At 42.2% G+C, this 18,261-nt stretch overlaps 1 protein-coding gene across 1 annotated transcript in view; it reads right to left on the bottom strand.

Annotated features, from left to right (window-relative positions):
• Positions 1-11,461, bottom strand: part of LOC308109809 (uncharacterized protein) — a gene marked incomplete at its 5' end in the record, with an annotated part of 64,425 nt that extends 52,964 nt beyond the window's left edge. Inside the window, 2 exons of the mRNA XM_080463615.1 lie at positions 11,154-11,175; positions 11,267-11,461. Coding sequence (XP_080319741.1) covers positions 11,154-11,175; positions 11,267-11,461 — 217 coding nt within the window. The remainder of the gene's footprint in view (positions 1-11,153; positions 11,176-11,266) is intronic.
• Between the last annotated feature and the right edge of the window lie 6,800 nt (positions 11,462-18,261).

Raw genomic sequence — 18,261 nt, forward strand, 5'->3', positions numbered from 1 at the left:
GGCTACAGAGCCTGTTACTGCGCATGTGCATCTCTCCCCTCCCTCCTGGTCATCCAGTTGTAAACAAACATGGCGGCCGCGTAGCGGTATGACCCGCGGTCCGTATTCTAGTTTTATCGTCCATATCAGTAGTTTAATAGTTGAGACTCACCCCTGATAGGATCCGATGCGTCATCAGTCCATGCGGATGTCGGGTGCTCTCCATTTTCTTCCCATTTATAGTGTATTGTTCTCTGCACACGTCTGTGTTGTTTCATTACAAAATCAAGCAACTGCACCCTCCTGTGGCCCGGCATACTAACTACATAGTTGTATCTGTGTCCGCACGCACTCCTTTTTTTTAGCGGATTAGGTGTTGTCACGTGAAACGTTGTCGCATAAACGGGGCCTCAATGACATGTTTGTTTAGAGATGTCACCGACAGTAAGATGAATACAAATCACCCACCAGAAGTGTCTTCCTTCAGACTCAATGAAAAAGTAGTTTTTCAGGACGCTAATACTTCAGACTGAGGCAGAGCGAACAGAACACAGGCGTACAAACAAGTGTCATCCTACAAAACAGACTTTGTCAGTCTCCATCAGATACTGTCGCAGACAGTCTGAAGAGTTTTGCTCCCTGTGGACCACCAGGGAGAAAGATGCTGGGAGGGAGGCGGGGGGGGGGAGGCCCAACAGACAGATAGGAAATGGCAAGGATGGAGGGCCGAGTACAGCGAAGAGGATACATTACATAATTTGCGCTCCCACTTCTGTATTTCTTCCTATTCGCTGTCTGATTAGTCTGACCTTGATGCAGCCGCCGCTCAGCCTGCTCCTGTTGAACTCTGGGTAATGAAGCCAGCGTTTACAAATTGAGAAATAAACACCTGGCTCCCTGGGAATGGTAATAAGCTCCCTCTCTGTATCTCTATCTTGTCTCCCAGCCCATTCACTTCTCCTCCATCCTCCTGCCTTTGTCATCATCTACCTCTCTTACTCACGTACATTTCATCCCCCTTTTCCTCTTCCTCCTCCTCCACCTCCTCTTCTCTATCTGTTTCAGCAGGGAGTCTAAACTCCACAGATTTCCAGTTTACCTTCTGATTAAGGAGTGAGTTGAGCGTTTCTATTCCCTCTGTCTCCCTCCTCCGTTCCATCCCTCATTCATGTGCTGCCACGGTAACTAGCCTATTATCTGACAGTTCCACTCCACTGACCTGCCCAATAACAGCTTTCACATCCCTATAAATGCCCCGGAGAGAGCAAGAGAGAGAGCAAGAGAGAGAGCAAGAAAGAGAGAGAGCGAGAGAGAGAGAGAGACAGAGAGCAAACGAGAAAGACACACGAAGGCAGGAAAAAAAATCTGTGTGTGTGTGTGTGTGTGTGTGTGTGTGTGTGTGTGTGTGTGTGTGTGTGTGTGTGTGTGTGTGTGTGTGTGTGTGTGTGTGTGTGTGTGTGTGTGTGTGTGTGCATCAACGTATAAACCCTGGAGATTGCCCCGTGTTATAAACATTTACGCCGGGCTAACAGATCATCTCCAAGATCCAGGATTGGTCTGACTCCCCTCCTGTCCCCCCGGCGAAGTGAAAGCCCAAGATTAGCGAGATGATAGCTTTTCAGATTGGCGAGGAAACACAGAAATGAGTTTCACCGGGCGAGTTTACGGGGGTTAGATTGGGACAGTTAAACGGCGGATAAATTGATGGGCCTCTCATTGTCTCTCTCCAACACTACAGTGGCTAAATCTATTAACCATCAGCAAGCTATTCTGGGCGCAACCGAGAGGAAAGAGGATGAGGGGAAGAGTTTGAATACAGTAAACCGAGGAAGGTGATAATAGACTGTTTGAGTCTGTATTTTCTCTCATTTTCAAAAGCACTTAGCGGTGCTTCTTACACACAGTGCAAAGTTATGTCCAGCACAGCAAGTGTCTTTATTTGTTTCCAGTGGAGTAAATCCATAACGTTTAAATCATTTACACTCGACTTTTCTAACTATCAAGTCACAAGAACAATATCGACTGGGAATCATGTTACTCTGGAGGCCACCATTGTTTTTATTGTTGCATATTTGCAGAACTTTTTTTGACTACGGCCGTGGTGCACATGTGCAATAGCAGAATTTTCAAAAAAGTTAAGCTTTTCTCCATCTACACGGAAACAGAGTTAGAGCATTTTCAAAAAGTTTCACCTTGGAAGCTGTTTTCAAAAAGTTGCGTTTCCAAGTCAACGGACGCCCAAAACACAAAGAAACGTGTGCGTGTTCACTTAAAAACTGTCAGACCTCAGTTCTTAGTTTTGTCTTTAACCTCATGTCGTTGTCTACATCACAAAATATTCACACAAACAATTCTTCAGAAACTGTATCAATTTAACAATGATTCCCAAAAAAATCACATTTTGTCAATGCGGGTCCAAAGTAATGAAAGAGTTCCATTCACTCCAGTTCACCACATACCCAGACTAACAAGAATAATCCCTTCTTGGAGAATTAACTGCATCAGAAGTTATTTCGGCATTAGAAAGTCGATAAATTACATTTCATAAGTCTTTTCATGAGCTCGGGTCAGTGCAGTGTGTGTTCGTCTCTGCGGCGCATCAAAGCCACAGCGTTTCGAAGGGAAACACATTTGAGCAGGAATTTAATGAGTCCATTTAGTGGCGATTAAACAGAATGACAGTCAAATCATGAGGACTCGGTTTTATTAGGAGATATCTTGGTAATCCCTCAATCTGTAAATATCTGCTCCGGCAGCTTCGCAGTCCACACAGGCCGGGATTTAAAGTTTAACAATGAATCTGCAGTGACATGAAAGACAGGGATGGTTCCTCTTATTACCGCTCACACTTCAATTTTTTGATGTAGCAGCACTGAAATAAAATTATTTAAAAAATGGGTGGTGCTGTAGCATGGCTTTACACATGTTGCCCTGGCAAAATCCTTTAGATATACTTCAATCGAATCCATCGGTGTCGTGTGTCCAGTTTTCTTAGATTTTTGATAACGTAACATTCATCCTAACAAGCTTTTAAATAAACTTGTTTTGCATTCTGGGTGTACATTTAGACAAATGAGTGATCGGGTCACTGAAAGAGTAATTTTTTGAAAACGGCTGCCAAGATTGAACTTTTTGAAAATGGGCCAACTCCCGTCTCCATGGAAACAGTGAAAAACTCTACTTTTCTGAAATGCTGTTACTGCTCATGTGCACCGCGGCCATAGTAAATAGTTCTGCACATGTGCAAGGAGATTCCAAATAACAACACTGGCAACCTCTGGAGTTTGTGGTTTGGTAGGCTCACCCGAATAGCAATCCAACTTTGTCAATCTGTCACTACGAATGTCCGTGTACTCGCCATTGTTAATGTTTATAGCGTATTGTTCTCTGCATATGTGCATGTGTGGTTTCATTACAAAAACAGCAGCATCTACTTGTGGCCCAACATCAAAATTAGATAGTTTTCAGTAATTAACTCACGCAAACCAAATAATCACCACAACTTGCAAGTTCAATTCTTATTAAACCAGCTGTTAATCTAATTTAAGAAGAATTGTCTTAAACATATTATGAATTACAAAATCTAACTTCAAATAATCTACTGTATTGTCTCTGTCATAGCCGGGTGGCCTTTGGTGTCTGCAGCTGTACAGAGGTTAAAATGTCAAAACAAATCCAATAAATTCCTTTTTAAAATGACGTGCTGTCTAATCTGTCGACGTGAAGGTTGTACGAGATTTTTTCACTTGGCAGAAAGCTTTGTACAGCTCACTCCAACACTCGCAGCCCTGTTACGAAGGGCTTGTTTTAATTAGCTGTAATGGGTTTCACATGTGAGCGTCATTCACCGGCTGCCAAACATTGGACCCCCGCGGTGTCTGGTCTTTGTCTCCGTCCTCACTTCAACTGCAATTCTATGCGCATTCAGTTCTCATCGTAAATAACAAGAAATGGAATCTGTGAAGAAATCATGTTGTAATTGATTATCTTCAAGTCGCTCAAGAAAAAAAAAAAAACAGAAACGCCGATACTTTTGTGTTTATGCCTGCTTTTTGATGCAGATAAAGTGTGAGATCAAATCCACTGTAATGTTGTAAAAGGGGAATTTTCATCCATTACCAGCCGTGGGTGTGTGTGTGTGTGTGTGTGTGTGTGTGTGTGTGTGTGTGTGTGTGTGTGTGTGTGTGTGTGTGTGTGTGTGTGTGTGTGTGTGTGTGTGTGTGTGTGTGTGTGTGTGTGTGTGTGTGTGAGCAGAGAAGAAGACAAAGAGAGCAGAGATCACGATGTCTGGGATGTTTTTGAGACGCTCTGAGATGAAAAAGGTGAGAAGGGCCACAGGAACGGTTTCCCATGATCCCTCTTGACCTGACCTGGGCCGGGCTACACTCGGGTGGTAGTGGCAGTGCATGTGTGTGTGCGTGTATGTGCGTGTATGTGTGTGTATGTGTGTGTTGGGGGTGTGACTTTTTTTTTTTTTTTTTTTTTTTAGTGCATCTCGCTGGTTTAAGGTTTAAAACCCACCTGAAGACCAGACTCATCTTACCGACTGTGCTGCATGTAATGTGTGAGTCTCCAGCCACGCAGCAGCTCCGTATCATCACCACCACAACGTTAGAGGTATTAAAAATTCAAGAACACTACATCTAATCTGCCCTGTGTACGTGTATACTTGTAAATGTGTGTGCATTTGAGTGTGCTAAAGAGGCAGCGATAGCTCGGTGAGCATAATGAACCCAGAACCAATCACGGATCACTTTCATCAGGGGAGTTTCCAACATCCTTCATTCTAATTGGCTATCATGTAATCCTCAGTCCCTAAAGGCCTCACCGTCTTTCCAGCCGTCCATTTCTCCCTTTCTCACCCTCACCACCCCTTTTTCTGTCTTTTATTGGTGCTGTGCTCTTCATCCCCTCCATCTCTTTGATTCAAACTTGTATTATTCTTCTATCTTAATCTCTTTATCATTCACTCGTCTCTCTCTTTCTCGCTCTCACATCCCTTTTCTCACATCTTCACGTCTTTTCCCTGGAAATGAAATACTTGACACTTTCCACTCTTTCCTCTTTTCTCCTTAGACGTCCCACACTTCCTCCTGCATTGATCTTTTCTCCCCCATCTCTCGCTTTTATCACTTTTTTCCCCTCTTTCTCCCTCTCTCGCCCTCTCCCACTCCCTCTCTTCTGGGGGAGTCATTGAGTGTGTAATCGCTTGGTTACGGTGTGTCAGTCTGCGTCTGAACCCACCATCTGTCCTCTGGGCTTCCGTCTGGGACCGCAGACACACACGCACACTCACACACACGGCCGAGCCAAGCTCATTCACACCACAATATGATGACAGCTGTATCACCCACCTATTGACATGAGCTGTCAGAGGGGCAGTGACTAACATAACACATTATGACATATCCCACACACCCAGGTGGCGACTGCAGTCCTCCGTACATTGTCACGGGTTACAATTGTTCTTCCATTATGGCCTAACCTCAATTTGGTACATTCGATTAAAAGATTAGGACGTGTCAGGATGAGTTTATGTGGCCCGTGGGGTAATAGGTGGAGCCTGGAGTTTGGTGACATGGTGACTAATCGCAGGTCAGTTCGTGGACATGCTCAAAATAGGAGATGATTCCTCTCGTAGACGTTTCACAATAACACTAGTGTAAGTAATGTCACAACATTTTGGTATCTGAACTATAGAGTAATTATGAACACCGCTCTCCACATTCAGCAGCTCAGTGGAAATCGTGTTAATGAGAAAACAATATGCTGGTCCTGTTGTACACATAAATCCATTCACCATTTCATGACGCCAAAGGAAACACAAAAACAGTGATTACTTACTAAACTCAAACTTATATATTTCTGTCAGGAGCCCTGATTTAGTGAGAGTTTTTTTAAGCTCTTCTCTCCAGTAAACAGGAGTTTGGTAAAATAGTAATCGTTAAGTCATTAGCAAAACCTCAAATTCAGCTAAATCATCAGGACAATATCTCTTAAGTGTTTGAATGAATGGCAGGAGCAACAATCCCCCTTAACACATCACATATTGGAAATGTGTAGTGAATTTCTCAGAAGTAATCAGACACAAATGTATTGTCTACGAGTAATGGCACTACAGTGACATTTTACTTCATAATATGTTACTCCCGAGTCTCAACGCTGATTACTGAATAATTGGCTTCATTCGAGGTGACGCATTAGACTTTTGTATGCAGCCTCTGCACCTTTTAACCCACAGAGCAATTACCAGCTGGCAGATTCATCCACGGAAAACCTGGACACATCATCTCTCTACCACTGTGCGTGTGCTGACTTTGTGTTTAAGATTAGAAGAGACAGCGGTCACGCTCCAGTGGACAATCGCCAGCAATCGTCACCGCCGCAACAACTATTAACCTTCGCCGCGCGTGTGTGTCCGCTACGTAATGGGCCCGTTGGAGAAGATATGCTGCAGAAGAAGTAGGTCGACGCCGTTGTTTCAAAAAAAAAGAAAAGAAAAAAAGAAAAGTGGAAGCACAAAAGAGAAGAAAAGGCAACAGGAAGAAAACACAATAAAATTCTATCCGCTACACGGATAGGCAGGCTGAGAATATGTGCATAACAAACCAATTATACCTCATCACAGCTGCATGGGAGGAAAAAGGCATCCGTGCATGAAATAGTCTATTATGATAAGAATTAAAATAGTCTATCACCATCGGATCTGGAATAGTGTGGTTGTGATAAGAACTGAACAGGCAGAATCATGAGCGCGGTACACAATTGCACCCTTTGATATACCCCCAGGTTTCACGTCGCCTGCCAGCGAGGCCTGTTTAAAACTGTTCAAACACTGCTTTGATCACATTAGTGGAGGGAAAAAGCATGAACTTTCACTGTTTAGTTTTCCAAAGTAATATAACTGCAAATTAAAGTACTGAGGTGGAGTTCCGTTGTGTGTTTGGGCTTCTTGAACTCAAAAAAATGGAGGAAAAATTCAAATCTATATAGGAAAGCATCTTTTTGAGTTCTGAATATCACTGGAGATCTGACAAGTGTGTGGCTCGCACAAGGACAGCAGATGGACACATGAAAACCTCCCACACCACTGCTATGACGTCCCAAACAAGCAGTCATTCACCTCACAGCCCCTCGCTGAGTGTCCTACTTCATGTATTCAGGCGAGTTGTGAGGATACTGTTCAACCTACTGAATATGGTGAAGAGGATTGTTTTGTGGAAGTTATTTGAGGGGCTCCTGTGGACAATTTAATATGTTTTTTGAAGTCACTTCGGCTCCTATTTGGAGCCTGATGTAACTGTTGTGAATCCAATCTGACCACAGCTGCCGCTCGCTTCAAGAGGAAAAAAGCGAGGGACAATTTCACCCCCAAAAAAACTGACAGGAAGTTTACACACTTTTAGTCCTGCATGTCAGTCAAAACACGAACAATATGACAGTCTTCAGAGCAGAGACGGGCAAATTTGATCGCTGTGAAGTCAACAAAAATGTTATCTTTTCTAAAAGAGGAAAGAATTAGAATGGACTGTTTAATGTAAATTGAGCTTTTGAGGGGAAAAAATGCAGGAATTTCATCTTTTCTCCTTTAATATGCATTTAGTTTTATTATCATTTGAAAAAGACTTGCGGTTGATACTGGATTTAAATGTAGTTCAGTGACCTTTTCCGTTGGATCATCATTGTTGGGCTGCACAATCTGTGACGTAAAATAAGACACTTCAGCACTGCACTTACATATGCTTCATATGTGCTTCGATCAGGACTGAGGTACAAACAGAGACACTCTGGCTGATGGTTATTGGTTGAATCCATCCAGCTTCCAAAACTGTGGGCTTCGTCATTTTGTCACCAGATTTCCAGTTGATTCTTGTCGTGATCACCTTTTGCCCTGATTATGGACAAAATGAGCTAAAAAAGATGGTCACAACTTTCTTTAATACTGAAGGAATTGTTATTGGTTATAAGCAATTCAGTGTTCCCATTTAGAGGTTTTCCCAATCGATAAGGTTAAGCTGGAAGCCAATCTGTCAAATAATCTGGATGCTCATGTAACGTTACGGCTTCATGACTGGACCTCAAAACGACAGGTTCTCTGACAGGACGGACAGATAGAAGTAACATACCTCCATCTTTCATACCTACCTGCTTCGTCCAATGCCGTGTGTCGGAGGGGCTGGAGCCCATCCCAGCTCACATTGGGCAAAAAGCAGGATACAACCTGGACAAGTAGCCAGTTTATCGCAGGGGCCAACCTCCCACACACATTTTCACACCTACGAAACCCATCCTGCACAGGCACGGAGACAACATACTAAGTCCACATACAAAGACCCCCGCTGACCTTTAGGTTCTTACCCAGAACTGTCCCGCTGTGGGGTAACAGTGCTAAACACTGCACCACCTGTGCTGGAGATATGTCCAACATGAAATGCGACTGAGGAGACGTAGTCAGGATTTTGACACGAGGGAAGTCAAAGTAAAGAACGGTGAAGTGATCCATAGCTTGGTGATGGCTATTTTCAGTCTCACACAAGCTGAAACATTGCTATTTGCTTATACAGTAGCTAAGAGTTGTATCTCGTATAAACAGCATTTTTGCTTACAATACTTTCTTTACTTATAGTGGCATTTTGACCACGACTTAATCCAGACGTCTGCCACCTTTATGACCCAAACAGACATTTTTGTTAACTTTCCACCCAAAAAATTTCACTTTCAGTGTGGAGATAACGCAAGGTAGCTTTAGCAATATTTACCAAAACTATTGAACCTGTTGCATTTATAAAATTGGAAAAAAAAAGAAAAAAAGATATACAGTATAGATACACACATACACACACACACACACGTATATTTATATATATATATACATACATATATATATATATGAATGCAAAAACAGAAAATGCATGATTATTTTCATATTGTAGCAGTTTTAGTTGTTAGATATTTAGCTCTGTTTATTTATTTAGTCGTCGCCTTTCGTCATTTTCGGTGTTTTGGCGGTTTTAGCATTTGGGCTGTTTTTGCCATTTTAGCCTTTTAAGCCATTTTCGTAGTTTTAGTTATAAAATCTCTGTTTATGTTTAAGCGGCCTGTTCAACAGTGATGTGTTTTCAAGAGTTTTTGAACAATAAATTTTTGGGCGCACAGAATGATTTAAATGACCTCATATTGGTGAAACAAATTCATTTGTTGCTTTGGTCTTTTTTCTTTTTTTTTAAATGAAAGAAAACAGAAGTCTTATCTGGTAAGAATTTCTCTCAGTCATTCCGTCCACCATAACCACGAGACTTATCAGGCTCTGTCCGACATCAAGCAAAAAACACACGACTTCTGCAGTGTGAAGCGAAGACTTTGTTATTTTTCTTGATGGTCTCAGACAGAGGTGAGAGGACAACGGAGGTCTGGTGGACGGCGTGCGGGGTCATTTACCCTGACGTTGAATTCTCGTTACACACACAATCTGTGAGCGAGGACACATTAGATGTGTGTGTTTGTGTGGGATTGTGTGTTGATGGATGGCCCCTCTCGCTCTGACAGATGCTGTAGAATCACTCAGCCACGCCGGCCCGGCTGGTTACCGGGGGCAACCCTGTAAATCTGACATTATGGGCTGTTGACAGGAGAAACGGTTGTTATCATAACCCACAGTGAGTTACAGGAAACACACACATCCCTCAAGTTTTCAGTGCGGCAGGAATATAGCGTTACACACACGCGGGGAGACGCATTGAAAGTGAGAGGATGAATGAGGCATTTGCAGATAATTTGAATTTACAGCTCAGCGGCGTATGAAGGGGTGTGTGTGTGTGTGTGTATGTGTGTGTGTGTGTGTGTGTGTGTGTGTGTGTGTGTGTGTGTGTGTTGAACAATGTCTGTATGTTTTATATCTCAGCAAGACGGCAGCGATTGAGTGAAGTGATGAGTGTGGGAAACCCTGAGATGAGCAGGTCACAGGAAACTAGATATCTTACCTGCTTCATGCTAATCCTCACCATGAAATGATCTATACGCTCGCACACACACACACACACACACACACACACACACACAGAGTGATGCTTCAAGTTTAATTTCATGATTGAACCCTTTTTTTTCTTCTTTTTTTAAACCAAAATATTGTGTCCTTTCTTTTCTTTCTTCCCCTCCCCGCCTTCTCTTCTGGGTGTTCCAGTAGTAATGGTCTGTGCTGTGGGAGCAGCAGGAATGGCCATTACCATCCACGGATCACTGGCAGAGGCCGGCACACGGCGGACTCAGATGAGAGAGGGAAGGAGCGAGTGAGGCGAAGGTGGGGGGTGGGGAGGGGGTCAAAAAGGTACCCGCGAGAGGAGGTGGGGGGGGGGGGGGGGGGGGGGGGGGGGGGGTGAAGGGAAGAAAGATGGCAGCATGAGCAGGATATAATTTCATGCAGTTATTATAATGAAGTCATTCCACAGCAGCTGCGATGATGGAGGATTTCTAAGTAGTAGCTACGTTAAACCGCCTGATGCGTTCCCTGAAAATATAATCACACACACACACACACACACACACACACACACACACACACACACACACACACACACACACACACACACACACACACACATACCCACTGCATTTTTTTTTTTCCCCTGTAGTGACAGAATTTGGATGAAACATGTCCAAACGTGCCTCAAACCCACAGAATTATGGGTACTATAATAAGCGATGATTCACGGATGGGGCTACGTTAGTTTGGAGGCTTCTACATGTTTCAGGTTTCATCTGCTCAGACATTTCTAATAGCGGGCTCCTTGTGTTTTATTGGAAAAAATGTGATTGTGTTTATTTTCTGTTCTATAATGAGCCAACTTGACCACCAAGAATAATCAGAAATTGGCTAAAAAACCAGCTCCCCCATCTAATATTGGAAATCTTTTACCAAACCCAGCAGATCAGAGATGGATGGCTTAACTTTCTGGTTAAGTCGACTACGATAAAGGCAGAAATCCTGCTTTAACAAAGCTATAAAAATATAAGGATGCACTGATACCACTTTTTAAAATGATAAGTACAAGTACTAGCCTTTAGCTCCCTGCTGATACTGAGTACCAATGCCAGTACATATTAAATTACATAAAGCCTAATTTATACTCCATAGGTAAATGATATATGAAGGGTATGCATCGTCACAAACGACTCACGCACCTCCAACAACCATACTGCCTACAGTACACAGAGGACAATGTGTAGCGTCTACACAGTGCCCAATGCGTACTGTAGGCTGTAGAGTGAGAGACTCTCGTGGAGCGCACACCTGACCCGGCCAACACAGGAAGCAGATGCAACTTGGAGACGGACACTTGACTGTCCGACCGGGCCGCATGAGTGCGGGTCGGAACTGGGCTCGGGCACAGATGTCAAGACCGTACGGCCAGTTGACCCGCACGCGTGGGTCGAACCCGGGCTCAGGCATCCGCACTACTGGCCCGCCCAGCAGCCGACCTGGCATAGCCATCCATCAGCTGTTAGCTTAGCTCCCTCCACGTTTGACATGCCCATGGGCCGAAGTGTTGCGGAGAAAGGGCAGGTGAGTGTGAATATAGTGACAACTGGTCAGGAGAAATCACACTTCACAGTGGTGCCGGCATGTTGTGGAGATGGATCAAAATTGCCACTGACGGTTATTTTCAAACGAAAAAAAACATGCCAATAGACTGAATAACTTCCCTTTCCAGATTGAATGTCTCTTCTTAGTCTTGGATTTTGTGAAGTAAATTTCTAAATAAATGTGACTTATAGTCCAGTATGACTTAGATATGTTTTTTTTTCCTTTTGAAGACGCATTTTTTGACTGGTGAGACATATACCCTGGAAAATACGGCATCAGTCATACTTTAATCATGTTTAGCATGTAGCATCCCTGGTGCCCCAAAATTCTTTGCATGTAGCATGTAGCGTGTAGCATATAGCACGGCTCAGAGTTACGTGCTGAGCAGTGAAACTAATGAGCAACATCGGGCTACCTCTGCTGGTCCAAATGTCACTGGAGATTAAGTTGATGGGGTTGTACGGAACTCGCTTTCGCCTCCTCTTATTTTGGCAGAACACGAATTACTCTGTCTTATGTTTGTTATTCTCATTAATATCAAGGGATCGCCAAACAAAGAACATCGCTCCTGCATACCTGCGAGTGACGTAACTGACACATGCCGTCACAGAGTACTTGCCGAGTTGTATCAGGGATTTTTTTTTATGAGTATGAGTACTCCGTGCAGGATCCAATCCGATACTCGATACTGGTATCACTGCATCCCTAATAAAAACAATATCTGGCAAAAGCATGTCCGTATTGTAAGTTTTTAACAGTTTCATTTCTACCATTAGTGAAAATTGTGATTGAAGAGAAAATGTATATAAAATAACTTCTGACGTCAAGATTATGTCAAAAATAACAAATCAACCTTCATGTTACAAGTATTAGGGTTAGCACTCTAGCAGCTCACAGAGAGAATATCAATGAAAGCCTTTTTATGTTCTACTTGTGCATGCATGGCTTCTAAAAACATGTGTTTAAGAATAATTTGTAACTCTTAATTACTCACAACATTAACTGGAGAATGACGATAGATAGATAGATAGATAGATAGATAGATAGATAGATAGATAGATAGATAGATAGATAGATAGATAGATAGATAGATAGATAGATAGATAGATAGATAGATAGATAGATAGATAGATAGATAGATAGATAGATGGATAGATAGATAGATAGATAGATGGATAGTTATCCTGTCACTACTGGCATCATTTTCGCACTCATCATCGCTCTGAGACAAATTACGATCTAGAAAATTCCAAAATACCAGAAAGCAGACAAATCGAGCTGTGCTCCCACAAAGTAGAAGTTAATGTGGGTTTCTAAAGTGCAACCGTCCAATTATATATTTATACAGTGAACTCAGCACATTCAAAAACTCCCAGTAATGTTGAAAAACAGATATTAACCGTTGAAGTTATGTTGGCCCATGTTTGGTGAGCAAAGCTCTCAATCATTGCAGCCATAAAATCTGAAGAGATCCAGACATAAGAGGGTGAACCAAAATATTTTCAAATACTACTATTTATCTTATTGTTTGATGATATTATTTGACTTATAGTGGCAACGGTACATCATACTGAAAGCAATGACGATGACATATTATACAACATATTTTACAGTCACTTATAGGAACCTGAGGACACTTTGTGATTACCAGAATAGATTTTTAGCCAATTGGCATATAATTCACATTTTATATAATCTTTGCAAAAAAAAAAATCAAAAATGAGAGTCAATTGTTGGCATCAACAATGTTTGAAAGTCAAGGGGGGGGGGGAAGCTTATTTTTAAGCTGCTGTCTCATAACAATGACTCATGTAATGGCTGGGTATGAAAAAGAGAAACTGAACAGAGATTTTAGAACAATCTACGTGGAAGTCCTTCAGTTATTGTAGTTTCTTCTTCACCTTTGTGCAAATTATTTGGGCTGGTTTATGTTATTTTTGTGATCAGGTTACAACTTTTTCTGATTAAAATACTGCCATGTAGAATCTGTCTCTGCCTCCAAAAATGCAGCTTAAAACATATAGTAGGAAACTCGAAGACGAAGGTCTATCATGTTGGTCGCTTGTCCAATAATTGTTAACATGAAATATATTTTTGGTGAAGAAATGTAAAAGTCTATCTACGATCTGGTGTTTTTTTTAAAAGCCAGCAATAGAGAGATTCAAGCAAAGAGTGACTGCTTTAAAAACAAAAACAAAAAAACGTGAAGGTTTATCAAGTTCAAAACAGCTTTCCTTGGGACAATATCAAGATGAATCATTTAAAAGCTGCATTTCATCAGATTATTCACTCTGAAAAGACAGCTTCTTACAGTCGACTGACTAAGGCCTTGTTTACATGACAAGGTTTTCAAGCTAAAACTGAAACGTTTGTCGCGTTTTGGGTGTCCGTTTATAGAACAAGGGTGCCTGAAGTCAATGAAAATCCAACTTCTTGAAAAACCAGCTTCATTTCCGAGGAAATCGGGGAAAACGCAAGTTTTTCCAAAACACTGCTACTGCAGATATGCGCTACGGATACGCACTTGAAACCTTCTCGCGTAAACGGAGCCTAAATCTGCCAACGTTCCCTTCAAGCACATAAGAAGCACAAAACAGTTGATTCTCATCCAAAGAAAATGTTATCTTTGTTTCTGGCCTTGTTGATATGTCCATGTGTACTTGAAAAACATCCGAGTTAAACACAAAGTCATTGTCATGATTGCGCGATGGCATCTTGGACCTACAACAACATTCAGGAATATTTATGTAAGTTAATGTAAAAATTCCCATTAATCCTCATCACCAGCTGGGACAAACTCAGCCAGTTAATTTTTTTTCATTAACTCGGAGGCGGGTAATGGTCGAAGAGGTGGGGGGCGAAACAAAAAAAGATGGGTTTTTTTCCTCCCTTGTATCATCAAGGCTTTCCCATGTGTTTTGTTTTTTTTCTTTGCATCTTTTTCCAGTATGAAAGTGAAATGATTGGCTATGTTGTAACTGGTCTGACATAAAACTACTAAATAGTTCTTCTTGTGACGAGTTTGCATGGTCTGTCTGTGCATGCGTGTGCTTTTTCCTGGCAATCTAGGTTCCACCGAAAGTAGAAATTAAATTCACTGAGCTGGTGACTCTCTGTTGCCCTGCCTTGATGTGTTTTACTGTTGACCTGTCCACCATGTGTGCTTCTCTTCACCCTCTCTCAGCAGGCGGGAGCCCCCACGTGAGTCTCAGCTGGTTGAAGCGCTCAAAGAAGATGGATGGTGTAATTAATTAAAGCAAAGGTGGAGAGTTCCATCTCACTTTATGGCATCGGAGGACATATATGTAGGCACATTTCTAAAAACTTTGTACTTTTGATGAGTTAAGAATCAATCAGGGTTTTTCAAAAGGCATGACAGTTGTTTTTAGAGAAACACCACAATGATAGAAATAAATGAAATTGTGTCGTGTTTGGAACCGTCAGTCGAGACAGCAAAGTCTCACCTATCATAACGAAAACCAGATAAAGGTCATTTCTATATGATTCCAGTCCTTTTTTATAACCAGAATGTGCCAGTCTTCTCACTGTATGTCATCAATGTAACATTTATAGAACCTTGATTCATCTTGTCAATCTGACAAAACAGCTATTTAAAGCCAGGAAGTGAGGCAGTCAGTACCTCTCAATCTCGGTAGGGGGCAGTGCTGAGCACACAAGTTTATGTATGTTCTACTGGTGCTTTTTTCTATGCTGAAACCAAATTTGATTGTGTACATTGCATGACAAAATAAATCACAGGTTTCACGCTAATAAAACATGTGTCTATAGAATATTACGTCATTAGCATGTAGCATCGCTGGTGCCCCAAAATTCCTTTGCATGTGGCATGTAACATGTAGCATATAGCATGGCTCAGAGTTACGTGCTGAGCAGTGAAACTAATGAGCAACATCGGGTGAACTCTGCTGATCCAAATGTCACTAGAGATTAAGTTGATGGTGTTGTACAAACTAGCTTTCGCCTCCTCTTATTTTGGCAGAACACGAATTACTCTCTTACTTTTAATATTCTCATTAATATGCCTCTGCATAGCCTGTTGTGTAATTTGCCTTTTCTGTAAAATAAAAAACAAGTTGAAAAAAGAGTATAATTGAAGTAATGATTTACTATTTTTACCTAAAAAAAACTCGAACATTTTTATTTTTAATGTATGAATCAAATCAATGAAAGTGGGACAATTAGACGGCAGACTGAAGAAAGCATAAAGCAGAAGCCCACAAAGTCTACACAAATTTTTATTTCTTCATTGGAAAAGGTCTACTTTCCTTATGTGTGTGTATAGAATCATTTTGATTTGAGATATGAAACCCACTGAACAGCAAAGCTCCTCTACTAGGTTCATACTGTATATGTATATATAAAGAGTTGCAATGAAAATCACGTCACCGTACAGAAGTCCCCGGTTTGAGTCCAGAGGCCTTTCTGTGTGCAGTTTGCATGTTCTGACTATGCAGATTTTCCAGAAGTAATCCAGTTTCCTCTCATAGTCAAATAACTTGCATTTGAGAGTATTGTTTGTTTTTGTGTTGACTGGTCAAATGCAATTTTCTCAGTAGATTGGCCCCATTAGCACACATCGCTTTTGCATTTTCGTTTCAGTTCCATGTTTACATGACAGAATATCTGTTGACACATAAATGGCAAAAACGCTAAAAACGATGTAGTTAGCATGCCAGGCCATAAGTTGGTGCTGTTGGTTTTCGTTGTAAAAAACCACACACACATGCGTGCAAATAAAAATTTGTTATAAAATCCACAATGGCGAGTTCACAGACATTCATATGAACCGACGGAGTTGGATTGCTATTCCAGGTGAACCTCAACTATAAAACTACCAAGTCCCAGGAGAATATGGACTATGGGAGTCACGACACTCTGGAGCCAATCACTGATGTTACTGTCCATCTACTCACACATGTGCAGAATAACTATTTGATATGGTCGAGGTGAGCAAGCAGTCGCAGCATTTCAGAAAAGTTGTGGTTTCCCCTGTTTGCACGGACTTGGCGTCTTTCTGAAAAGTTCCACCTTGGGAGCCGTTTTCAAAAAGTTGTGTTTTCAGTGTCTCTGAGCACCATTGTCATGTAAACAGCCACCCAAAGTTTTTCCATTTTTACTTGAAAACATTGTGTCAATGGGGACTCCGAGACAGAAATGTTGCTGTTTAGCGGCTGATCATCTCAGAGGAGGTTCTACACATATTCTTGTGTGTGCGTGTGCGTGTGCGTGTGTGTGTGTGTGTGTGTGTGTGTGTGTGTGTGTGTGTGTGTGTGTTTTGTCCATCAGGAACTAATGAATCCATGACTAAAGTAGCCTGACTTAGATCAGAGTCCACTGTCTGCAGTTCATCTCGTGCTGCCTCTTGGAGCTCTACATAAAATGATCACGTGAACAACAAAAGGTGCAGAATCCAGAAGAGCCGAGGAACAGGTAAGAGTATGGCACACCTTCTTAAAAAAAAAAAAAACGCTGTAATGAGAGGACAATGCAGCAATTGTCATGGCGGGGCTTTGTGTTAGCCGCGGCCGTGTGGCAGGGTGTACCGCCGCTGACCTTTCTGTTGTAACACCCCCAGCATAAAGGGAAGTGTCACACAAAGAGCTCTATTAACAGAGAAACCAGATATAATGGGGAAACAAGATGGGCCTTTAATGGGGACAGGCAGGGCTGTCAGCATGCATAATGTAACAGTCGTGTTAAAACAACACTGGGCTCCGTGCGCTCCCCCTTCAAACACACACACACACTCACACACACACTCACACACACACTCACACACACACAAAGGCGTGGTAACAACCTTATATGAGAAACCCAAGTTATTAATTCACACACTGGTCTTCATCTATGAAATATTCTCCATGCACAGCGCACATTTCTCGTGCAAGGATGGAAATCATTGTTGTGTGTAATTATGAAGACAATGTTCAGAGGGATTATCAAAGAAGTAAGGGGGGAAGATAAGAAAGCGGCAGATGAAGAGGGTGCGGGGACGAGAAGAAAGGGAAGTAGAGGGGGATAGAGAGAGACCGGAGGAGGAGGAGGAGGTAGTGAGAACGGAGAGACGAGGATGGAGAGAGGAGGGGAGAGATTACCCTCTCTGTTTGTGGAGCTATCGTTCTCTCTCTCTCTCTCTCTCTCTCTTTCTCTCTCTCTCTCTCTGTCTCTCGCTCTCTCTCTCCTCCCTCGTTCTTTCTTTCTCTGTATTAGCATGATAAAGACGTGGTGAAATAGGGCAGCAGGCAGGTCTTTGGACATGGAGACAATGCTATCGCCTGAACAGGCGTCTGTACAGCAGGGGGAACAGCCACCGAGGGACTCCAACACACACACACACACACACAAGGCTGCATACATGAACACACACATTCACCCACTGAAACAAACCCGTACAGACAGACAAACATGTAAACACACGCACAAGCGTGGATTATAGCACCCGGGAGGATTCGTACAATGCAAGGTAACATACAACCAAAGACGTTCAAAGTCTCCCACCTCTGAAACAAACACATGAAGAAGCAGCAGGACGACACTTCAACACAATCTTCATTAACTCCACTGACCGCACGGTGAAAACCTTGTTAATGTTTGGAAACACTGATGAGAAAAACTCCCACACAACCACACCCTCTAAGAGAAATCATTAGTCTACCAAGAAAATAGAAAAAAATGCCTTT

The sequence above is a fragment of the Lipophrys pholis genome, assembly GCF_963383615.2.
Source record: "Lipophrys pholis genome assembly, chromosome: 5".
In the NCBI taxonomy this organism is placed as follows: Eukaryota; Metazoa; Chordata; class Actinopteri; order Blenniiformes; family Blenniidae; genus Lipophrys; species Lipophrys pholis.